Here is a 26,582-nt window from a genome sequence, read left to right on the forward strand (position 1 = left end):
AAGCCAGTCTGGTGGGGATTCAGGAGGTTATATATCCTTCTGTCTATAGGTTTCCAAATTCCTCTGCTGGATATCTTGGGCACAGATTAACTCTCAAGGTCTTCCTTTTACTTTATGGCTTTTCAAGAATTTATGAAAAGCATCTGGTGATTTTATCTTTAACAAGTCCCGAGACTGCTGCTTTTCTGTTTAAATAGTGAGATGAAAACTCCCTTTTCTCTCCTCCTTCCCCCTCCTGCCTTAGCAGTTCAGGGTGATGTATGCTATGTATTCTCTGGAGGAGAGGGAGAAGAAGCATTAAAACGCCCCCTTCTTTCCTGCATTCTTTGGTTAACCATTTGTTCTCAAGATAAGGTTTTTTAAGCAAGCTGGCTGCATGTTTGGCCTTGTTTAATTTTCTTGCCTCAGTTTCCCTATTCCTCCTGCCCTGGAATTTTCCTAGCTTCTCACTCACCTGTAACTCTGTTATCATCATATTCACCATAACTGGTTACAAAACACGATTAACCAAGTTTTCAGCTTTCCTGCAGTTTTCTTTCTTGAGGAACTGGTTTCATAGGAATAATTACCAAAATAGCTTTACAAATCAGTTTTTGAATGCTTTGTAAATATATGATCACATCATTTGTTTGCTTTGGAAAGAGCCATTACCAAATTTTAACATTTGTGCTCTAATTATATTTTAAAGTTAATTTTTTTCTAGCCAAGAATATCACTTTTTTAGGCCTCTTTACTTCTGACATCAGCACTAGAAGGTGGCTTTGGACGGCCATTTGCACAAAGAAACATTTTTTTCTCTGAAACGTTATATTGTGATAATTGATTATGTTGCGAATATCCTACTTACTATTTTTCCTTTTTAAACTTTTATTAGCTTATAATATAGAAAAATACATAAACTATAAGTGTACATTTTTTTAAAAAAATATTTTTTTATTGATTTCAGAGAGGAAGGGAGAGTGAGAGAGATAGAAACATCAATGATGAGCCCTAACCGGTTTGGCTCAGTGGATAGAGCATCATCAGCCTGGGGACTGACAGGTCCCAGGTTCGATTCTGGTCAAGGGCACATGCCCACGTTGCAGGGCTCGGTGCAGCTGATTAATGATTCTCTCTCATCAGTGATGTTTTTCTCTCTCCCCCTTCCTCTCTGAAATCAATAAAAATATATTTAATAAATAAATAAATAATTTTTTTAATTGATTTCAGAGAGGAAGGGAGAGGGAGAGAGAAACATCAATGATGAGCCCTAACTGGTTTGGCTCGGTGGATTGAGCGTCAGCCTGCGGACTGAAGGGTCCCAGGTTCGATTCCGGTCAAGAGCATGTACTTTGGTTGTGGGCACATCCCTGGTGGGGGGTGTGCAGGAGGCAGCTGATCGATGTTTCTCTCTCATTGATGTTTCTAGCTCTCTATCCTCTCCCTTCCTCTCTGTAAAAAATCAATAAAATATATATTTTTTTAAAAAAAGAAACATCAATGATGAGAGAGAATCATTGATCAGGTGCCTCCTGTATGCCCCCTACTGGGGATCGAGCCGACAACAATCAAACCGAGGACCCTTGTGCCCTTGACAAGAATCAAACCCAGGACCCTTCAGTCTGCAGGCCAACATTTTGTCCACTGAGCCAAACCAGCTAGTGCATAAGTGTACATCTTGATGTAATTTGCATGTAATCACATCCTGGATTAAGAAATGAAATATTGCCTACCTGGTGTGGCTCAGCAGTTAAGCGTCGACCCAAGAAGTAGCTGGTTTAATTTTCGGTCAGGGCAAGTGGGTTGCAGGCTCGATCCTCAGTAGGGGGCATACAGGAGGCAGCCGATGGATGATGTTCCTTTCTCATCTATGTTTCTCTCTACTCCTCTCCCTCCTGTCTCTCTAAAAATATCAATAAAAACATATTTAAAAAGAAAAACTGCAATATAAGCTACTATTTAAAAAAATATTACTAGTACCTTAGAAGACCCTTTCATACCTCTCCATCACTATACCCTTCCTTACTACACTGACTTCTAACACCATGGGTTTATTTTGCGTATTTTTGAAATTTCTAAAACTGGAATTAAATAGTGTGTATTCCTTTGGGTATGGCTTCTTTTTAATCAACATTATGCTTGAGATTTATGATGTTGAGTGTAGCAATTCTTTTCTTTGATGTACAGTATTTAATGTATGAGTATATTTTAATTTTATTTATCTATTCCAATGTTGATGGACACTTGAATTGATGAACATATATATGTATATCTAAGGGTATAATTATTCAATAATGGATTCCATTTACTTAACTCTATACACTTAACCCTAGTAGATATTGCCAGCTGTTTTTCCAAGTGGTTGTACGTAATTCATAAGGTTGGATTATTGAAAGTTAGTTCCATAGTTTTTATACAAATACAATTATACACACACAAAGCACCCATATATATGCATATGTATAGATACTCTCATTAAAAAACTTTTTTCTGGTAAGAGTGAGCTTTTTTTTCTGGTAGCTTCCATTAAAAAAAAAAAGTTTGCCCTAGCTGGTTTGGCTTAGTAGATAGAGCATCAGTCTGTGGACTGAAGGGTCCCAGGTTTGATTCCGGTCAAGGGCACAGGCACGTATCCGGTTGTGGCTCGATCCCCAGTAGGGGGCATGCAGCCAATCAGTGATTCTCTCTCATTGATGTTTCTGTCTATCTCTCCCTCTCCCTTCCTCTCTAAAATCAATAAAATATATATGTATATTTTTAAAAAGTTTGATCCAGTACTATGACATGCTTTCAGGGACTATTTCATGTGTGACACACATGATTTGTGTGGTAGGATAATTTATGTCTCTTTCACTAGCCCTCTGATGTACTATATTAAAAATTATAAAATTATCTTGGCTTAGCTGGTTTGGCTCTGTGGATAGAGTGTCAGCCTGTGGACTGTGGTCCCAGGTTTGATTCTGGCCAAGGGCACATACCTCGATTGCAGGCTCTTCCCTGGCTTGGGTCCTGGTCAGGGTTCATTCAGGAGGCAACCAGTTGATTTGTTTCTCTCACATTGAAGTTTCTCTCTATCTTTCTCTCTCTCTAAAAATCAATGAAAAAATATCCTCGGGTGAGGATTAAATATATATATGTGTGTGTGTGTGTATATATATATATACATACATACATACACACACACACTCATATATTTGGAGCCCTGTCAGTGTGACTCAGTGGTTGAGCATTGATCCATGAACCAGGAGGTCATGGTTCAATTCCTGGTCAGGGTACATGGTCCCAGTAGGAGGTGTACTGGAGGCAGCCAATTAATGAGTCTCTCTCATTGATTTTTCTATCTTTCTCTCTCCCTTCCCCTTCCTCTTTCTGAAATCAATAAAAATATATTTTTAAAAATAAAAAATTACTTGGATCAGCTAGCCTCTGAAAGTAAAAAGGATTTCTCCACTATAAAATTTTTATGTGAATTAAAATAGTGACCAAAGGATGGGTAATCAAAGAACCTTCTGATCACAATAGAGAAAGTAAGTAAGCATAGTAAATTCTGTTTCATTTTTAAAAATTGGGTTACTTACCTATCATTGTTATTCCATTGGCTCTATTAGAAAAAGTAGACAGGACTCTGTCAACAAAAAGAACCTGAACCTGAAGCCGAAACCGGTTTGGCTCGGTGGGTGGAGCGTCGGCCTGCGGACTGGGGGGTCCTAGGTTCGATTCCGGTCGAGGGCATGTACCTGGGTGGCGGGCACATCCCCAGTGGGAGATGTGCAGGAGGCGGCTGATCGATGTTTCTCTCTCATCGATGTTTCTGACTCTCTATCTCTCTCCCTTCCTCTCTGTAAAAAATCAATAAAATATATATATAAAAAAAAAAAAGAACCTGAACCTGAAAATATTAGAAATAATTTTATTTGTGTTTATCTGAGAGCAGACTGTGGTCTGAGAGCAGACCTCCAAGAAACCTTAAAATAGTGCTCTAACTTTGGAAAAGTGGGGGGTACTTATACAGGCAGAGGACTAAGTGAAACGCACACCTGATTCTTTAGAAGTTTCAGTTAGGTTGTGTATAGTTCAGTGATTAATAGTTTTACATCAAATGGAAGGAATGTATAAGGAAGATAAGGTTGGGTTATTGTGCATGCCCCCAGGTGTCAGAGTCTGAGCATAGGGTCTGGAGATAAACTGCTTTGAAACTCCTTGAGGTGAATTTTTATCAGGATATAGAAAGAACAGGTACTATTTTCTACAGTCATTGATCTTTAGTGTTAAACCTGAATAGGCTACATATACAGGGGTTGGCAAATGTAGCTTTACAGTTGTTTGGATGGAAAAAGATATGCAGATTATGACTATTACAATCGCTTTAACTCAGAAAAAGTCACAGTGGCACAGTGCACTTAAGTACAGTCTTATAAGTGCTCAAATTGCTGGCCTTCATTATTTACACATTCTTGTAGTTTACTTGCTATACTCGTTTTAGCACAATTTTTTATTGTTATCAATTTCTTGGCATGCTAAATCTACTTTTGCCCACCCCCTGCTTGTAAGTCATTATATAAATATGAAAAGAAGCAGCTACCAAAGGTCACCATCTTTTTAAAAAATACATTTAAAAAAATACATTTTTTATTGTTTTCAGAGAGGAAGGGAGAGAGAGGTAGAAACATTAATCATGGGAGAGAATAATTGATCAGGTGCCTCCTGCACACCCCACACTGGGGATGGAGCCTGCAACCCGGGCATGTGCCTTGACTGGAATCAAGCCATGATCTCCTGTTTCATAGGTTGACACTCAACCACTGAATTCATAGGTTGATGCTCAACCACTGAGCCACGTCAGCCGGGCCAAAGGTTACCATCTTTTGCTCAGTTGATAACCATTATTAAATGCTCATTAATTGAGACTAGCCAAACAAACTTAAAATAGATTTCTTAAGTTTAATATATCCTAAAAGTGTCTAGAAAGCTGAATATTGTCATTAAAATGGCAACTGTATTATAGTATTTACAGAAATCATGAGTGGGACACACAGAACTGTTGTTTTCCTTAGATGATGTCTCATGCTGAAGGACAACAAAGAGACTTGATTAGACGAATTGAATGCCTTCCTGCTTCCGGCCATCTTAGTTCCTTGGACCAGGATCTCTTAATGCTCAAAGCTACTTCCATGGCAACTATGAACTGCTTAAATGACTGCTTTCATATTCTCCAGTTGCAGCATGCATCACATCAGAAGGGCTCATTGCCTCCAGGTAAGTTATAGATTAAAGGTAGGACTTAACATTAAGGCCCCAAACCTGGAAAGGACTGCGTTTGTTTGTAATTCTAACTTCAGAAAATCTTAATTAAAAACAAAAAGTAGAGAACCAACGAGCCTCTTTTAATGATCGCTCTAATGTTATAGAAAGTCTTTTATTGTGCCCTTTCTTCAATCTAAAATGATTTGGGGTTTAATGTCTAATATCATTTAATATCTCTTTAGAGACCTCAAACTCAACATATCAAAAACTGAACTAAAAACCCACATCTCCTGTATTTGTGTTAAAATTGGTAATATCACTATTCATCCAGTTGACCAAAGTACAAACACTGGAATTATTTCTTGAGTTTTGGTTCAGTCCACTAGTCATTGTTTCCATACTGAGATATACATTAAAGCCTTTAAGTCACCTTTTAGTTTGAAAAATGAGGTATACATCTAGTATTTGAGAGCACCTATTTGTTAAAATTTATTTACTAGAAAAAAGACTGTTATTGCATGAGAGAACAAAAAGTGCATTTTTCTACTAAATGAGATGAATGAACTCATTTTTTTAATTGAGATATAATTGATATGAAACATTGTCTGAGTTTAAGGTATACCTGTTCATTTGTTAATAAATACTGCAACATGTAGGTACATATATATGATTACCACCAAATCAGTGGTTCCCAATCTTTTTTTGGCCACCTAAGCCTCTCTAAAATCCTGATGCCCTCCCCCCACCCCCACCCCCCCCAGCCCATGACATATAATTCTTATTATTCCAATAATGAACTCCTATTCCCATGGAGGAAACCTAAAAGGCCATTAACCTGGTCTAAACAAGCTTCCAAAGAACTTGGCATCCATAAAAGAGAAAAATGAACGAAAGGACAGTTGAAGTACTGAGGAAGAAATCACTAAGAAATAGTTTAAAAAATAATAATAATAATATGAAGTGATATGAAAAAAAATAGCAAATAAAGTTTCAAAACATAGAGGACTGAAATGCATAAATATGTCACAATATATATTTATATACTTTAAGTGAGGCCCCTGGAACCATAAGAAATGCAAAAAATTCACTGTTAGTAACTCATTCTCGAATTGCCCTCCTTGAATATCAAATTGCCCCCCTATGGGAAATGTGCTCCATGTTGGGAACTGCTGCACCAGACCATTAGCTAACACCTCAGTCGTGTCACATAATTCTCATTTCTTTTTGTGGTGAGAACATTTAGGTTCTAGTCTCTTAGCAACTTTGACATATATAATGCAGTATTGTTGACCATAATCAGTAAGCCGTACATTAAATCTCTCGAACTTGTTCATCTTCTAGTTGCGAGTTTGTACCTTTAACAACATCTCTGTAACCCCCCTACCCCATCATACTTTATTAATAGTAGTAACTTAATATTTCACAACAACTCATTGTTCTCTTACTCAGCTTACTCCACTTACTTGTGAAAGAAAGGTATTTTAGAAAGATACTGAGTCTCTGCTCAGGAAAGTTTACCATAGTCAGGTATAGATCCCATCCTCACATGTGCCTAAATTCAATATTTGAAGCTAAAAGCTATTTTTAATGTCAGTTGTAGGTATAGGTCAGGACAGTATTATAGAGGCCAATAAGGTATGTGTAGTCCCCTTAAGGAACTAATAGTGCACTTGGGGACAGTATGTAAATATGTGAACTATAATATATAAAGTGCAACTTAAATGGGAACAAAGTACTGTGGGAGAATATATAAATGGACTATTACTTCTGACATTAAAAGGTCTTGGAAAGACACAGAAAAGCTACAAAAACCAATTAGCTTAGGGATGGAAGGGGTAAGGGAAACAGCATTCCAAAGTGACAGAAAATCCTAAGTTGTGAGTTATGAACATGAACTGTTACCTTAAAATTCTAACAAGTCCGATAGAAATTTTCTTCTATTACAGAGCAACACGCACATATTATAAAGAACTTATAAGCTGCCATACAATTGAAAGATGAAACAAAAATTATGCATTGTTTTATCAACCAGAAACTTCCACTGTTAATGTATTAGTTTATTTTCTACCATTTTTTCTATTTTTCTTTTTAGTTTTTGTTTATTTCACCCCATTATTAGAAAATATGTGTTTGTATTTTAAATTTTTCAGTATGTGATATACTTTTGGTAATATAAGTTTTATTGACTGCATTATATTCTTTTAAGGGGATAGATGTAATTTAGTTTACTTAACTATTCCCTGTGTTAAACATTGGATGAATTGTATTACTCTGAGTTATGAAATTTGGGTTAACTCTGGTTTGGTAGTAATTTTGTCAGTTAAATGAAATAATGTTTCCAGTTTATGCTACTTAATTTTTTAAAGTACATCAAGGCATATAATGCTAGATACTAGATGCTTAACAAATATTTGATTAATTAATTAAATCTATATAGTTTTTAAAGTTCTTAGAAATTTCATTTGTGTAGTTTAAATGAATACAGTCTTGTTTTAAATGATTGCTTTATGATTAATGAAGCGTGTACAATATAAATTACCTTTTTAATGAAAAAAAATGAAACACTAAATTATCTTCCCACTTAAGTGTTATTATGACACAAGAAATGAACTCTAATTTCCAGTTAGTGTTTAGTCTCATATGGACTTTTTTTTTATAATATATTTTTATTGATCAGAGAGGGAGAGAGAGATAGAAACATCAATAATGAGAGAGCATCATTGATCGGCTGCCTCCTGCATGCCCCACACTGGGGATCGAGCCCACAACCCGGGCATGTGCCCTAACTGGAATGGAACCATGACCCCCCTGGTTCATAGGTTGACGCTCAACCACTGAGCCATACCAGCTGGGCAATAACAAGTTTTGTTAAAATTTTAATTAGTTGAGTGATCTCTTAAATTTAGTGTCTGTGGCCGAAACCGGTTTGGCTCAGTGGATGGAGCGTCGGCCTGCGGACTGAGGGGTCCCGGGTTCGATTCCGGTCAAGGGCATGTGCCTGGGTTGCGGGCACATCCCCAGTGGGAGATGTGCAGGAGGCAGCTGATCGATGTTTCTCTCTCATCGATGTTTCTAGCTCTCTATCTCTCTCTCTTCCTCTCTGTAAAAAAATCAATAAAATATATTTTAAAAAAAAAATTTAGTGTCTGTGTGCCTTTTATTTTTAGAAGTAAAGACATCTAGATAAATATATTAAAAATAATCATTTTAAAATAGGGGCAAGGTGTTTTCTTTGGAATTTTGGAAGAAGCTCCATGAACTTACCCAAGGCATTGCCCCAGTCATGGATTTCCCCAATTGCCAAGTGAAACTGAACTGCATGGTAGGGCAAAATGCTCTGGCATCCTGATAACTGTGTAATTTATTTCTCTGCAAGAAGCCTGGGGTTTTGTTATAGACTGAGTAAACTCCACACTGTTTAAAATTTCTGCTTGGTAGACTGAGTATCCTTATTGTAGCACTCTATAACCAAGCTTCTGTGAAACCTAGATCAGCCTCTGAAATCAAATGGAACATTTTCCATTATTGATTAGGCATAGAATCCACTTTGTTAAACTAGTTAAGGGTAATAAGAGACATTTAAGTCATTAATTGAGAAGATGACAGGTCTGTAAATGTGACTACTGTCTTTCACTGGGTCAGCTATTATTTATTCAGTAGAAGAGTTTCAATTTAAAAGTATATGGAGCTTTTTTATATGACTAAAAAAAAGAATGGACATGTATTTACAATTCTTAAATTAGATCAAGGGGTTGGTTATATTGCTTGGTTAGAGAATTGCTACTGAGAATAAAATTCAACCCAATTGAAGCAAATTTTACTGTTTCACAGTCTCGGGCTCCTACTGTCATTGTGACTCACTAAAGCCTAATTGCACACGTTGTGATCACTAGAGGGGCCAGGGTTCATAGGGAAAGGTCAACAAGTCAACTGGTAGGACGGGAATGTCGTTTATGATTCACAGATTTGCCCAAGAAGTGAGTTCAGTCCTATTCAGGGTTGATTCTTTTAAACAGTGATATCTGTTTTCAAGTTGCAAATTACTCTTTTGTAAAACACCAATCATGGTGCGCATGCTAATGAGCTACATATGGCTGTCTTGGCAGTCTCTTAACAGGTTGAATTGCTTTTAGTCTTGTAGGCTCAACACAAAATTGTTTAATAAAATCTACATCTGCTGAACTTTCCAGATTATGAGCAAGTTTCAGGGAAAGTTTTCTCTTACTTCATCAGGAACGACAATCGAGTGGTTAGAACCAAAGATACCTTTATCAAACCACTATAAAAATGGAGCTGACCAGCCCTTTGCAGCCGAGCAGAGTAAGCCAATGGCAGTCCCAGAAGAGCAGTGTGTTGCGGAATCTGGACTATTAGCAAGGGTAAGACGTAATTTGCTAATGAAAATATGATTTTGGTGTAAAATTAGAAATCACTCAAAAGGGGTCAGTTCTCTGTTGTCAGGATGTGCAAGTCAACCTAACACCAGAGCAACATTCTTGCAAACTCTACCTGCTTTGACTTTGAAAGTAGTCTGTTGTATAAAACCTATACATACTGTGTTTTCATGTTAAATTATGTGCCCTTTTAAGTTTTGGTTACTTTTGCTTGATAAAAATGTATTTAAAGATTGAAATTGCATGTTTTTCTTTTTCTAAAAAATAGCTTATCTAATATAAGATTATTTGCATGTTTCTCTCTTCCAATTCTTAATTTAACATTATTTACTAGATTTTATTATTATGTTTACAGGTTTAAAGTTTACTATTAAGTCTTTTTATAGTAAGCACTTTACCAAACCAAATTTTGAAAGTGTTATTCTACTTAAAATAGCACACAGTCTTAGGGTTTTGTATTTTTATAAAGTACTAGTTATCCCACATTTCTCAGAAGCTAGAGTATTTTATTCTATTTATAATTCCACCACTGCAGCAAATCATATTGGTTTTTTTGCCTTTGGATTCACATTTGTTATTTTTATGGTTGTAATTACAGAGATAGTGGGGGGGGGCGGGTTTAAGCTCTTTTTACTTGATATTTCTCATAAGCACTTTTCTATGTTATTTTGGCCTATATAATTAAAGGTTGAAATAGGCTAATGAATATCTAGATTTTTTTTATTATTATTATAGTAGCACTCTATCATCTTGTGTACTTTTTTCCCCCCTCCTTTTTATTTGGATTATATTTTTAGGCTATATTTCTAACTAGAATTATTGAGTCAAAAGTAATGCACAGTTTATGGTAATTTGTATATTAGCAAATTACTTCTTTTTTTAAAAATATATTTTATTAATTTTTTACAGAGAGGAAGGGAGAGGAATAGAGAGTTAGAAACATCGATGAGAGAGAAACATCGATCGGCTGCCTCCTGCACATCTCCCACTGGGGATGTGCCCGCAACCAAGGTACATGCCCTTGACCGGAATCGAACCTGGGACCTTTCAGTCCGCAGGCCAACGCTCTATCCACTGAGCCAAACCGGTTTCGGCACAAATTACTTCTTAAAAGAAATATATGACACAGAGACTTTTTTGGTATTAATTCTCACCCGAGGATATATTTTCCATTGAATTTTTTTAGAGTGTGGAAGGAAGGGGGAGAGACAAAGAGAGAGAAACATTGATATGAGAGAGACACATCAATTGGTTGCCTCCCACACTCGACTGGGGCCAGGGATTGAGCCTGCAACCAAGGTACGTGCCCTTGACCAGAATCGAACCCATGACACTTCAGTCCTTGGGCCAAAGCTCTATCCACTAAGCCAGTGGTTCTCAACCTGTGAGTTGTGACACCTTTGGCGGTCGGATGACCCTTTCACAGGGGTCACCTAAGACCATCCTGCATATCAGATATTTACATTACAATTCATAGCAGTTATGAAGTAGCAACGAAAATAATTTTATGGTTGGGTCACAACATGAGAAACTATTTAAAGGGCCAGAAGGTTGAAAACCACTGCAAGCAAAACCTGCTATGGCTGACACCGGGACTTCTAAAGCTGGTGCCCTGGCCCGTGGGGCTCAGTTTGTTAACCATCATCCCATGTACCAAATGGTTATCAATTCACTTAACAGTCAGAGCATATTACCCAGGTTGTGGGTTCGATACCCGGTCAGGATGTGTGCAGGAGGCAACCGATTGATGTTTCTCGCATCAATGTTTCTCTCTCTCTCTCTCCCTCCCTCCCTCCCTCTCCCCCCCTCCCGCCTCCTCTCTCTAAAGTCAATAAAAACACATTTTTAAATAAAATAAAATAAAACTGGCAAAGGCCTTGACTTAATGAGGCAGGCATAGTGGGCAGGAGAGAAGAAAAAAGTATATAATGCTGGGGTTTTTTCCAGCTTTTTGACAAGGTCATTTGTGAAGTCAATCAGTAAATATTAAGCTATGTAGTTGTATATGGCAAGCCCAATGTTAAGAATTAGAGGAGACACAAAAATAGACAGTTCTTTTACTGAAGAGATTTGGAATCATGACACATATACTGAAAAATTGAGGTGAAGCAGAATTTTTTTCTTCTTAATTAATATTGTTTAGACTACTGGGATATGGGTATTCAGAGAGATGTACTGGATGGAGTGTATAAGAAATGTTCTTGGGCTTTGAAAGGAGACAAGACTTGAATAGGAGTAGTGAAGGAATCTCAAAGATGGGAGAGGAACACAAGCAGGGATACTAAGGCATGTATACTTATTGTGGAGAATGCTTGCCTGATGGTTTTGAATCCAGATCTTGTTTTTTATTAACGTGGGCCAATTAATTAACCTCTCTTAGCTTCAGTTTTCTCATTTGTAAAGCAGGGATGGTAATAATAGTGTATGAGATTGTTATGAAGATAAAATAAATTTAGCAGGGCACCTGGTTTATGGAAAATGACCACAGGGTTGTTGGCTTTTACAAATCCAATGACCATTCATGTTGCATTCTGTGTGGAATGATAATCCCTGGAGTTTTGCTCCATAGAATACAATGTAAACTGTGCCCAGAGGAACATAAAAATCATGTAGAATAATTTTCTTAATGTGATAGATAATAGGGTCATGAGCATGCGGAGGGATGGATATGTTTAAGAAGACTGCTATATGTGACTTGTAATTAAAGTGTGGATAGAAGCTATAGAAGTAAAAGTGAAGACAAATGAATAGGTAACATGCACTTCAAATGAAAAATCAGTTGGACTTATAATTGACTGGAAATAGGATTGGATCAAAGTTGATCCCAAGTTTTTTAGCCTAAATGACTAGATAAGATTGTGGTACCAGTCACAAGCTAGGAAAATTAGGAAGAAAGCTTTTTGAGAAAAAAAGGTTTAGTATGATTTATGAACATGATTGGATTTTATGTGAAAAAAGGATTAAGTGATTATAAATGTATATAAAAAGCAATTGCAAATGATGAAATTAAAGCTTTGGAGAGAGATTAGGACTTGAGATATAATTTGCACGTCAAAAAACTATTAACTATAGATTATATATTCCATCTTTATCCTCCTAAATGAGAATACAAAGTGGGCTGGAGGTCAGGATAGAGACTTATGTTGGAGATGCAGCACAGAGGTGGGGAGGAGAAGATTGTTATATTTTCAAATCTTTTGAAATGTTGAGTAGACCAAGTATATCACATCTAAGTAGAAAAAATTAGTACATATTTTACTAAATTACAAGACATTAGACTTAATTGAAGCATACCATAATAGACATGAATATCAAAAAATTTCACGTATGCCTTTTTTTGAAATAGAGTGCTGATGCAAGCTGGAGATGTATAGCAGTGGAGATTGCATGTCAGGCAATGGAGGAAATAAACCCTACTGAGGCTAGAATGAAGCCCCTGGTTCTGTTGTGCCCAAGTCAGAAATCAGGACAAAAAATGGGGGGGTGTTTTTGCCATGCAATCTCCAAATTGTATGAATTCCTTGTACTACTGTATTTGCTAACCATTCTGGTTTTGTAGGGATTTTATACATTTGCTCATATTTATTTGAAATTTGGTAATGCTTTATTTTTTTTTATTTTTTTACCTTAAGCTTTTCTTTAGAAAGACATGGTTACCTGTAAGAAGAGCCGTTTTAAAAAGAAAGGAGACCTTCCAAATTTTTTTATTCATACCAGGTTTTAGAATCAGTATTAGTCAATAGAATTTCTTTTTTTTTCTATCCTAATAAGTGAGTTGACTATTTTTATAAATACAATAAAAACTATATTTCTTTAAGTAGGTTTTCTGCCAGATTATGCTTTATTTCTTTAATACTATTTTATTAGGAGAAACTGCAAAGTAAACTTTATCTTGTATAATCATGTTAGGGTTACATTTGCATTATTAATCTGTGTCTTAGGTTATGACCCCAATGCAGTGGTACCTATTCAGAGTGTTGGAGAACATTATATAATCAAGACCTGTTAGGGTGTGTGTGTATGTGTGTGTGTGTTTTTCAACTTTTCTCAAGTGAATAATTATTATAGTTAATATCCATACATAGAGAGGGGGATAATCACCTCCCCCGCCCCCTTTTTATGGTGAGTAGACATTCCCAAGAATGCTTACTTAAACTATGTTGTGCAAATGATTTAGGATAGATAACAGGAAATACTTTCTGGAGAGACTTCCTAGTCATTGAAAGGAGGAAGTGAGAAAGCCTTTGGAATTTCTCTTCAAGCTCATAAAAACAGAAGTGATTCTGATTTATACAAACAATAATTGTGTGGTCTTAACATGAGGAAATAAACTACGCCCTTAATTGATTTATCAGTATTTGAGCAGATACAGATTTCCTTGGTAGAAGAAAAGAGGAAAAAAGGAGAAAGAGGCAGAAGAAGGCCAGAAACACACTACCGTTTAACTCTGTCACTGTGTTTGATATTTTGTAGTATTTTGAGAGATCATTAAGTTCTTGATTTTGTGCCTGATTAGGATTGGTTTTCTTTGCCTAGCTACACAAAATAGATTGACTTCTTGTATGATAGGATTTGGTTATGGGACAAGAAAACCAAAGGCAGAGACATCTTTAAAAAGGAAAGTTATGCCGGACTGACCAGCATGACTCAGTAGTTGAGCATCAACCTATGAACCAGGAGGTCACAGTTCAATTCTCGGTCAGGGCACATGCCCAGGTTGTGGGCTCTATCCCCAGTGTCGGGCATGCAAGAGGCAGCCGATGAATGATTCTCTCTCATCATTGATGTTTCTATCTTTCTCTCCTTTTCCCTTCCTCTCTCTGAAATCAATAAAAAAAGTATATATATATTTTTTAAAAGAAAGAAATCTTGCCTTAAAAAAAGGAAAGTTATTTCCTTTTTAAAATCCTCATAACTTGAAATCTAATACAATACTGAAGGCAATATACATATATGAAACTGTCTTGCATAGAGGTAGTAAGAAGAGGTACCATGAGAGAGATGGGATACCACCCCGAGGTAAACACGGAAAGTGACATCTGATAAGGTTCTTTAGAATCTTGGGTAACGCCAGTGGTCTTGATCCAGCATCTAGAAGGGTTCAGCAATCTGGAGAAGGCGCCATGCGTAAATTTGAAGAGTCCAGAGACGAAACATAATTTTGAAAGGCATTATAGGGAGTCAGAGAAGACTTAGCTAAAGGACTAAGTTCTCCTTGTCTCAGGAGCCCTTGCTATTTATTAACACAAATTGTCCTAAGGCAAGGTGGAGATACACACTTCAAAGGGTAGGGTTAGGTACAGAATCCATTGCCAGATTGGAAGAATTGGCCTACGGGTGTTCAGGTGTTTGGCCAGTAGGAGGCAATAACATGTAGACTAAGATGCCCTGAGCTGTCTAGCAGCAAGCAATCATTTAATGTATCCTTTTCAGGTTTGGGGAAATGCCCTCAGCCATTCCCAACAGGTGACAACATATGTGACTCAGCCCATGTTGAGTCCCCAAGTTCCATCAACCTTTTGATGAAACTCTTGCAATTATGACATGCTGAAATTGGCTTTCGGCACTTGGAATTTGAAACTGGTATTTGATGTTTAAATAGAAATAAATAAGAAATTAAGTTTCTTATTAACCAATTATTTGCAGCTAAGACCTTATTGAGATAAAGGTAAACATTTTCAGTTTTCCAAGGGGCTGTTTGATTGACTGACTGATGGACTAATTGAAGAGCTAGGCAAAGAACTTTTTGTGGTATTAATATGGCATGAGGGCCCTAGCTGGTGTGGCTCAGTTGGTTGGGCATCATCCCATACACCTGGTCAGGGTGCACACAGGAGACAACTGATTGATGTTTCTCTTCCCTCTCTCTCCCTGCCTTCCTCTCCCTAAGATCAATTTAAAAAAAAAAAAACACACAAAAAACCGGTTTGGCTCGGTGGATAGAGCGTCGGCCTGCGGACTGAAGGGTCCCAGGTTCGATTCTAGTCAAGGGCATGTACCTTGGTTGTGGGCACATTCCCAGTAGAGGTGTGCAGGAGGCAGCTGATTGATGTTTCTCTCTCATCGATGTTTCTAACCCTCTATCTCTCTCCTTTCCTCTCTGTAAAAAATCAATAAAAATATATTTTAAAAATAAAATAAAATAAAATAAAATTCCCATCTGTTTAAAAAAAAAAAAAGAAGGAGAAGAAGGCATGAGTAACTGCAGGATTTCCATACCCTAGGTTTCTTCTTGACAACTCCAAGAATGAATGGGTATAGATTACAGTAGTTAAATTTGATATGCAGTCATTTTACAATCTTACTTTTTTGGTTTTAGCTTAAAATAGGACAAATATTTGTCTCAAAATATCTTGAACTTAAGTTATAGGTAGTGGTGGTATTCCCAGGCAAGGTGGTCAATGCCTACAAAGCCTGAGATTCAGAAGTGACATTTTTCACTCTTTTTGAAATACCCTACTTTTGCAAAATATATGTATTGTATATGTGACATATATGTCAATATCTTAAAAAGTTCAGCATCAGCAATAATGGGTTCATTGAAGTAAATCTATTGCATGACCAAATGTCAGAAGTTACATTAGTAAAAAGATTTTTGCCTGTTCTCAGATTGATTTAGGCCCAACATTAATCCCTTCAAGTCTGATGTTTAAACTTTTTTCTTAAAGGATATTAATAAGCATGTGTAACAATAGACTTGTTTTACATCCAGGAACCTGAAGAAATAAATACAGATGATGAGGTGGAGGATACCTGTGACAACAAGGAGGATGACCTGGGAGCTGTGGAAGAGCAACACAGTGTTATCCTACATCTCTTGTCACAGCTCAAGCTGGGCATGGATTTAACAAGAGTAAGTAATGGGATAAACTGTCTGTGGAGATCATTGGGTCAGGACTATACCTGCTCTACCTGTACTCATTAACGTTGTCAGGGCTTTTCAGTCTTTATGAGTTTGTTTCTTAGTCTCTTGATCAGCATTTCTTATTTTTATTAAAGTGATTTCTTATTTTAAAAAATATTGCCAGCAAGAAGTTGCATAGCAAATGAGGGCTTACATTCTTGCTTCTGTACAAAATTAAAGAGGTCCATTGGTAGACAGAACTAATATCTAAAGAAAAGGATGTTCCTGCCCTGACCTGTTTGGCTCAGTGGATAGAGCATCGGCCTGTGGACTGAAGGGTCCCAGGTTCGATTCCGGTCAAGGGCATGTACCTTGGTTGCCGGCACATCCCCGGTGTGGGGTGTGCAGGAGGCAGCTGATCGATGTTCCTCTCTCATCGATGCTTCTAACTCTCTATCCTTCTCCCTTCCTCTCTGTAAAAAATCAATAAAATATATTTTTTTTAAAAAAAGAAAGAAAAGGATGTTCCTAACCAGCTTGGCTCAGTGGTTAGAGCGTCAGCCCACACACTAAAGGGTCCTGGATTCAATTCTGATCAAGGGCACATGCCTCTGTTGCAGGCTCAATCCCCCATCCCTGGTCCCAGTGTGCAGGAGGCAACCAATTTATGTTTCTCTCTCTCTGTGTCTTTCCCTCACCCTTCCACTCTTTCTGAGAATGAATGGAAAAATACCGTCGTGTGAGGATTAACAAAAAAGAAAAAGAAAAGGATGTATAATCCCACAACCATGTATAATCCCACAAAACCATGAAAGGCATTGATGCTTCTACTTTACTCTTACTTCCCATTTTGGATAGCACATTTTGGGTATTATCTATAACAAACATTTTCTGTAAAGGACCAGAAAGTAATTATTTTTTTGGCTACATGGGCATAGGTCTCTGTTGGAACTACTTAACTCTGCCTTAGTAGCCATAGGTAATATGTTGAATTGGGCATGGCTATGTTTCAACCAAACTTTAGATATAAAAACAGGATGCCAGATTTGACCCAAAGGCCATATATAGGTTGCTGACTATGTCTGAATTAACTGGATAGTGGGAATCCTTTCACAATATATGTGTATATCAAATTACCACAATGTATACTTAAAATATCTTACAGTTTTGTCAATTATACATCAATGAAACTGGTGTGGGGGCCGAGGAATGTGGTCTGAAGACTAGTAGAATCACCATTACCTGAGAACTTGTTAGAAATACAGAATCTTAGCCCCCAGTCCCAGACTCAGAGGACCAGGTACTGCATTTTAATAAGACTCCAAGGTGACTCATATATACATTAAAGTTTGATTAGCACTAATCTATGGTTTTTAATTTTAAGCCAGTCTTCTCCATTCCTAGATTATTTAATTAGTATGCCTTAATTTGTATTTAACAGTTAAAATATGTCAATTTACAAGACCAGTGCTCTAACCCTTGAGCTATAGGGCCTAAAATATCTCAACTTAAAAAGATAATCAAACTTAGCCCTAGCTGGTTTGGATCAGTGGATAAAGCGTCAGCCTGCAGACCAAAGGGTCATGGGTTCCATTCTGGTCAAGGACACGTATCTTGGTTGCAGGCTCCTCCCGGGCCCCAACCCTGGTTGGGGCTCTTGCAGGAGGCAACCAATCAATATGTTTCTCTCACATCAATGTTCTCTCTGTCTTACCCTCTCTCTTCCACTCTTTCTAAAAATCAATGGAAAAATATCCTCGAGTGAGGATTTAAAAAATAAATAAATAAATATATATATATATATATATATATATATATATATATATGTACACACACACACACACACACACACACAAAGTCAGGTTTAAAACCTATATATGTCAAATATTTACTACTGTGGATTATGTACTTTGAATTACTTCTGATATTACTTTGCATTAGAATGGCATTTCAAAATTGATTTATGAAGTGTATTTCAAATTGAGGTTTTTTATGCCAGTGAAAGTAGGTTAAAAGGTTGTTTTGAGTCAGCAAATTATTCATCTGAAGATACAATTTAAATAGAAAACATTGCCTTTTATATTAATTAGAAATATTTCAAATTTTGAAAAAACACACGTATTCATTTTCTTTTTTTATTTTTCTTTTTTTATTTTCTTAAACTTACAGTCATTATAGGAGAGTTTAAAAGTAAGTGGATTGGGGAGTACACTTCTAGTTGATAGATGGAATACTGCCCAATTCATGAATCACTTAATAAAGCTAATTAAAGCTTAAAAAAAAATAAAAAGAATGGAATTAATAGCCTGCTAAGAAGCAGACATTTTTGGAATTAATAAAGAAACCCATTAACCTTTCATCTTCATCTAACATTTCAACTGGGTATCATTTTTATTCTAGAAATATTTTCGTATTAATGGTTCAGAAAAGACTGTTAGTTCTAAAATTAGTTAGAACGAGTAATCATATGAAGGATTTGCTGTCCTTTAGTAGACGTGGGCACATAAGGCATAAGTACAGTGTTGTGGTTTATGAGGCATAAGACACTTGAAAAGAATGTGCTATGATAGTAATGCAGATGGTTAAGCGCTCTCTTGGCATGAATAACTGTATATAACAGTGATGGCGAACCTAGGACACTCATTTTTTGGTTGATTTTTCTTTGTTAAATGGCATTTAAATATATAAAATAAATATCAAAAATATAAATCTTTGTTTTACTATGGTTGCAAATATCAAAAAATTTCTATATGTGACACGGCACAAGAGTTAAGTTAGGGTTTTTCAAAATGCTAACACGCCGAGCTCAAAAGGTTCGCCATCACTGGTATATAATATACTTTCCCCACATTTGTGCCTTGTTAATTTAAAAGATGCATATCCCTGGCTGATTTGGCTCAGTGGATAGAATATCAGCCTGCGGACTGAAGGGTCCCAGGTTCAATTTCGGTCAAGGGCACATGCCTGGGTTGCAGGCTCCATCCCCAGTGTGGGGTGTAGCATGCAGGAGGCAGCCAATCAGTGATTCTCATCATTGATGTTTCTATCTCTTTCTCCCTCTCCCTTCCTCTCTGAAATCAATAAAAATGTATTTAAAAAATAGAAAAAGATGTATATATAGCCCTGGCTGGTGTTGTTCAATTGGTTGGAGTGTCGTCCATACACCAAAAGGTTGCAGATTCGATATCTGGTCAGGGCACATACAGGAGCCAAGCGATCAATGTTTCTCTCTAATATCAATGTTCTCTCTCTCCCCATTCCTCTCTCTAAAGTCAGTAAAAATAAATAAATTTGCAAAAGGTGTGTATATAAAGTCACTAATATTTACCAATCACGGAGTATAAACATTCACATAACTTTTTTTTAAATGGTGCTTTTCGAACAACATCAAAGAACCTGGTGACTAAACTGCAGTCACATCCACCTCTTATCTACAATAACACTGACACAACAAATATTTACCGAACCCCTCTTATAGTCCAGACACTGTACTAGGTGCTGGGACTACAGCAAGAAAAAGAAGGTAACCATGTTTGTAGCCTTCATGTTGCAAATAAATAACATACATTTTCCCCACTGTTCATTTATTCCTTTTTAAATAATATTATGAATTTAGTATAATTAAATATTTCACAGAAGGTTTTAGAAAATAAAAGGGGAAAAATCTCCTATAATTTTACCACCTTAACGACCTTACTCTCACTTTCTGAGATTCCCTTGCAATCTTTCATATAATTATAGTTTATATCTAGTTTTGTTGCATTTACTTTTTTAGATGTTTTGGTGAAATGTGTTATACACACAGAAGACTAAATAGAATGCATATAAATATTTCAAAGTGCAATGGTGAAACGATTACCCATGTACCCACAACTCAGGTTAAGTTATAGAACACTAGAGGCCCGGTGGGATCCCTTGGCCTACCAGTGGTCGGCAAACTGTGGCCCGCGAACCACATGCGGCTCTTTGGCCCCTTTAGTGTGGCTCTTCCTAAGCCTTAGGAGTACCCTAATTAAGTTAATAACAATATACCTACCTATATAGTTTAAGTTTAAAAAATTTGGCTCTCAAAAGAAATTTCAATCGTTGTACTGTTGATATTTGGCTCTGTTGACTAATGAGTTTGCCGACCGCTGGGCCCTAGCCTGTGCCCTCTCACAATCTGGGACCCCTCAGGGGATGTCAGATAGTCGGTTTTGGCCCGATCCCCGCAGGCCCGATCCAGACAGGAAGGGAGCCTGATCCCCACAGGCCTGATCCAGACAGGAGGAAGCCCAATCCTGTGCTTTGAGTGTCTGTCCCCTGGTGGTCAGTGTACGTCATAGCGACTGGTCACCTAGGCTTTTATATATATAGGATTGTCAGAATTTGGAAGCTCTCTGAATGCTCCTCCTGGTTTTAGTCCCCTGCTTTTTCCTAGATGCAACTACTTGCTTGACTTTTGTGTTAATCATCCTCATACTTTCCTTTATAGTTTTACCACTTATATATGTGTCCCTTAACAGAGTTATTTCTCTTAGAGAAAAGTGAACAGCCAGCACAAGCTTAGTGTATAAGGAATGTAGGCAGTGAGAGTAAGCTGCCCAGTATTTTCTGCTTCTAAGCCAGCCATGACTTACTCCAACTCTCAGCAGTAGATGGAAGCCACAGCGTGTCTGTGGGTGAAGTGAGTGTCTTCAGCCCATCCCGACAGCAGTAACATGCCTTGGGATAGGATTCTTTTTATCTATTGTCTTTGGGCACTTGGTGAACCTTTTCAGTATGAAAACTCAGATTTTTCAGTCCTCTGAAATCTTATTTCATTGGTAATTTTCTCTCCATTTTTTTGCTGCTCTCTCTCTCTGAAACTCTTATTACATGGCTGTTGGACTCCCCGGTTCTCTCTTTTTTTTCTTCTTTTTTCTCCACTTGGGAAGGTTTTTGTTTCCTTTTAAGCATGCTTTTCATTTTTATTTTTTAAAATATATTTTTATTGATTTCAGAGAGAAAGGGAAAGAAAGAGAGAGAGGAACATCAGTGATGAAAGAGAATCATTGATCGGCTGCCTCCTGCACACCCCCTCCTGGGGATTGAGCCCACAACCCAGGCATGTCCCCCTGACCGGAATCAAACCCGGGACCCTTCAGTCCACAGGCCCACACTCTATCCACGGAGCCAAACCGGCTAGGGCTAAGCATGCTTTTTAAAAATCTTTAAAAAAAATTTATTTATGTATAATTGGTAAAACGAATAGTTATTTTTTAATGAGCTTTGTGGCTTTGTGTTTAATACCCATTTAGGCTGAAATGTTTTTTGAGAGATAAGAATAGTTATCTACATTGGATTAACATTTCTCTATTTTGTTGTTTTTATTGTTTTAGGTGGTGCTTCCTACATTTATCCTAGAGAAGCGTTCCTTGCTGGAAATGTATGCAGACTTTATGTCTCATCCAGATCTATTTATAGCCATCAGTAATGGAGCCACACCTGAGGACAGGATGATTCGTTTTGTTGAGTACTACCTTACCTCATTTCATGAAGGCCGTAAGGGAGCCATTGCTAAGAAACCGTACAATCCTATCATTGGAGAAACCTTTCACTGTTCCTGGAAGATGCCAAAAAGCGAGGTAGCATCCAGTGTTACTAGCAACTCTTCCACCCAGGCAGTCACAAATCATGCTCCTCTATCAGACGAGGCTTTAAGCCAGGTCGGACCAGACTGCTATACGGTCAGATTTGTTGCTGAACAGGTTTCCCATCATCCTCCAGTATCAGGATTTTATGCAGAATGTGCAGAGAGGAAGATGTGCGTAAATGCGCATGTCTGGACTAAGAGCAAATTCTTAGGCATGTCAATAGGCGTGACGATGGTTGGAGAAGGTAAGTAGAAAAATTGTTCTCCAATTTTTAATATCAAACTATAATATTAAATTTTGGGAATCTAGATGAATATTAATTATAAATTTGAAATGTTATGTGTACTACTTTTTTTTTCCGTTTCCTAGTATGTTCCAGAATGCTAGTGGGGCGATGGGGCGTATTTATGGAAAAATATAACTTCTTCTTTTACATCAGTTTTTCCTGATTTTAAATGTAAAATATATATATTTTTTTATTTTCTTTATTGATTTTTTTACAGAGAGGAAGGGAGAGGGATAGAGAGTTAGAAACATCGATCAGCTGCTTCCAGCACACTCCCTACTGGGGATGTGCCTGCAACCAAGGTACATGCCCTTGACCGGAATCGAACCTGGGACCCTTGAGTCCGCAGGCTGACGCTCTATCCACTGAGCCAAACTGGTTAGGGCTGTAAAATATTTTTATTGTAGAAAATTCGGAAAATTTAGAAGAGTATTAAGGAGAAAATAAAAGCATCTCTAATCTTTCCATTCAGAAATGAATAAATTTAGCTAACATTTTGTATTTTTCTGTGTATGTTCATACTTTTATTTTAGTTTTATAAACTTAGGAGTAATTCTCTCCATATAGTTTTCTGTCCCACTATTTTTTACACTAAATACTAATTTTCCCATGTCACTGATAGTCCTTTAAAATATGTTTTCATTATTATAAAAAGCACTCAAGAAATAACTTGTAGGTAAATCTTCATCTTTTCTATTTCGTTTAAATATATTCACATTTGTAAGGAGATATTCACAGACTATTTTAAAATACATCGCCAAACTTTAATTCTACTTCAGCTAAAGATTATAAAAAAATAATTTAGGAAATACAGTGTTTTTTGGCCAAGAATACAAAAAAACAAAACAAAACAAAACAAAAAAACCTCCACAGAAATCATTGCAGAATACAGGGTGGGACAAAAGTAAGTTTACAGTTGTTTGTATGGAAAATAATACAATGATAAATAATAATACAAGAGTAAACTTTTGCATACTCAAAATTGTAAAACCTACTTTTGTCCTACCCTGTATAAAGGCAGAAAAAAAACTACCATTTTAATGTTAAGGGAACACCATTGTTCATAGAATAATTTGTTCTGAATGTAAACTTAACAGTGTAGGACATAATTAAATCTGTGACTCTAACATTTTGAGATTGTGTTATTGTAGCTGCAAAGAAAATACTTTATCCCCATTTCAATTTTTCCTATAGTATTTTTAACATCTGTTGTGAATCTAACCATTTTTCAGATAATGTTTCAAACTAAGCAAGAGTTTTATAACATTAGAAAATATTTTCTTAGTTTAAAAATAAAGTTTGCCGAAACCGGTTTGGCTCAGCGGATAGAGCGTCGGCCTGCGGACTGAAAGATCCCAGGTTCGATTCCGGTCAGGGGCATGTACCTGGGTTGCGGGCACATCCCCAGTGGGAGATGTGCAGGAGGCAGCTGATCGATGTTTCTCTCTCATCGATGTTTCTAACTCTCTATCTCTCTCCCTTCCTCTCTGTAAAAAATCAATAAAATATATTTTAAAAAAAATAAATAAAAAAAATAAAGTTTGCCACCTACAGCTTTTAACATTAGCCCTGAGCTCTTCATAAATACATTTTATTTTATAGATTAAAAAACTGAAGTCTAAATGATGGGATGTGTCTGGGTAATTCAGGTTAAGGAAGGCATAGCCAGAAGGAGGCATAGATCCTCATTCTTTGGCACATTCTTCCTGAGGACAGTTATCTTATCAGCTCATATAACAGAAGGAAACTGGTAATGGTAGCCTCTCCCACTCCAAGAAAGGAAATACCTCAAGATATGAGGAAAAGCATTAATAACTTAACCATGAATTAATTGTGGAGGAGGTATATAATAGATAATTTTTTATTATTTAAGTCCTAATTAAGTATTCATGAATCGCCTTTTAGAAATTAAATTGTTATTGGTTACCCTCAAAAGAAAGTAAATTAAATCATAGAATGGGACTTATGACAATTCATTTTGCTCCTACAGCAGCTATGTTTTATATTTTATTATTTTTTTAAATATATTTTTATTGATTTCAGAGAGAATGGGATAGGGAGAGATAGAAACATCAATGATGAGAGAGAATCGTTGATCGGCTGCCTCCCCATTAGAGATCGAGCCTGTAACCCAACCCCGCAAGTGCAGTGACTGGGAATCGAACCGTGACCTGGTTCAATCTCTGAGCCCCACCAGCCAGGCAGAAGTCATGTTTTTATTTAATAGTTGAGGAAAGCTCTGTTTATTAGATAAATGAGATTTTAGAATTCTTTGGATCTCAGTTGTTTCTACTAGTATATTATCACATACATTTGAAACTGGGTATTTATTTCTTCAGATCTTAAATTCCACAGTGTATGCTACTTAGGTAAAATGTATTCTTAGAAATCAAAAAGATTATAAATCCAGTTTATAAGATCATATATTTTTAGAAAAGTAATAAAAATATATCTTTTCCAACTTTGAATTAATCAATTTATTATTAAACACGAAGTATACCCAAGTAAATTATGTCTTCTGACATCTCCCATTATATATAAATATAGCCAGAACCATATCCCCTATGAAATGGCTCGATAATTTTTTTTTAATATATTTTATTGATTTTTTACAGAGATGAAGGGAGAGGGATAGTTAGAAGCATCAATGAGAGAGAAACATTGATCAGCTGCCTCCTGCACACCCCCTACCGGGGATGCACCCACAACCAAGGTACATGCCCTTGACTGGAATCGAACCTGGGACCCTTCAGTGCACAGGCTGACGCTCTATCCACTGAGCAAAACCGGTTAGGGCAATAATTCTTGATTTATTGTTGCCCTTTATGAAAACTACTAAGGGTACCCGGCCAGCGTGACTCAGTGGTTGAGCATCGACCTATGAACCAGGAGGTCACAGGTTCGATTCACGGTCAGGGCACATGCCCAGGTTGCAGACTCGATCCCCAGATCACCAGTACGGGTCATGCAGGAAGCAGCCGAACCATGGTTCTCTCTTATCATGGATGTTTCTCTCTCCCTCTCCCTTCCTCTCTGAAATCAGTAAAAATATCTTTTTTTTAAAAACTACTAAGGGCAATAAAAAAAAAAAGTTGGTGTTACTGCATGTAAAGTAGACTCTCAGTTTGTCTATTTGCTTATCCTAAAAATTAACTGTATTAAAATAGTTTGTAACTCTTGCCCTAATTTGTGAATATTAAGAACAGAGTACTTAATGAGCACTCATTAAGAGAGAGATACTGGAACAGTTCGGACCAGTGGTACATATCCAGTTCAGTAATTATTTTGATGGTAACTAGGTAATAAGCTAAAGTTGGTAATAGAGCTCAAGTCTTCTTAGAGTCTCTTAATTATTTAGTACTAGTGCCCTGGTGCACGGATCCGTGCACATCGAAAAGAGATTAATTAGAAAGTGGCTGGTGGGGTGGAACTGGGCGTGACGGGCCGGACACGCCCTGGAGCCAACCTCCCTCAGTCCCTCCCCGGCCCGCCGCACCTGAGGCTGTGCTGGGGCTCAAAGGGCATCTGCGGAGTGAGCGGGGTCCCTCTGGCAGGTGGGGTCCCTCGGCCTGGCTTGCCGGGATCAGCCGAAACCAGCTCTCCATCATCCCCCAAGGGGTCCCAGATTGCAAGAGGGCAGTTCTCAGATGACGCACTCCAGAATCAGGGTCCTTCCTCTCTGGTGCTGGGTGTGTCACCCAAAAAACGACTGCTGCCAAGTCACCACAGCTCAGCAGCTCCTGCTTTGAGTGTCTGCCCCCTGGTGGTCATTGCACATCATAGCTACTGGTCAGACGGTCCCTTAGCCTTTTATATATATAGGTAGATTGATTAGTCATTAATTTAATTCCCTTTTTACATGTTTTTTTAAAACTATCTTCAATATGGCATCAGTTAATATGTAAAAAGCCCATTTAGAGTAATTTTTTGGAACTACCACTTCTGTCTCTTGTAACTTTACCATAAATACTCAGAATTTGGCAAACAGAATTTTGGTGACCATAGTTTTGTCATAAAATTTTATTTTTTTCTTAATATACATAAAATAGAATGAAGAACACTTTTCATCATACCATCTAAGATTAAGGTCTACGACTCCATAACATTAAACAAAGTTATTTCCAAACTGCTGAAAAAGTTGTTAGTACTAAGTACTTTATGTAATTAGTAATGATCAGATCTTAGTATAATGCAGTATAGCATGGCCTTAAACTCTGACT

General features: G+C 37.1%; 1 protein-coding gene across 1 annotated transcript in view; it reads left to right on the forward strand.

The window, feature by feature from the left end:
- Positions 1–26,582, forward strand: part of OSBPL11 (oxysterol binding protein like 11) — an 82,884-nt gene that overhangs the window by 39,692 nt on the left and 16,610 nt on the right. The window contains exons 6-9 of the mRNA XM_081085388.1: positions 5,034–5,235; positions 9,457–9,602; positions 16,330–16,470; positions 21,822–22,320. Coding sequence (XP_080941514.1) covers positions 5,034–5,235; positions 9,457–9,602; positions 16,330–16,470; positions 21,822–22,320 — 988 coding nt within the window. The remainder of the gene's footprint in view (positions 1–5,033; positions 5,236–9,456; positions 9,603–16,329; positions 16,471–21,821; positions 22,321–26,582) is intronic.

The sequence above is a fragment of the Myotis nattereri genome (assembly GCF_964212035.1).
Source record: "Myotis nattereri genome assembly, chromosome: 3".
Taxonomy (NCBI): domain Eukaryota; kingdom Metazoa; phylum Chordata; class Mammalia; order Chiroptera; family Vespertilionidae; genus Myotis; species Myotis nattereri.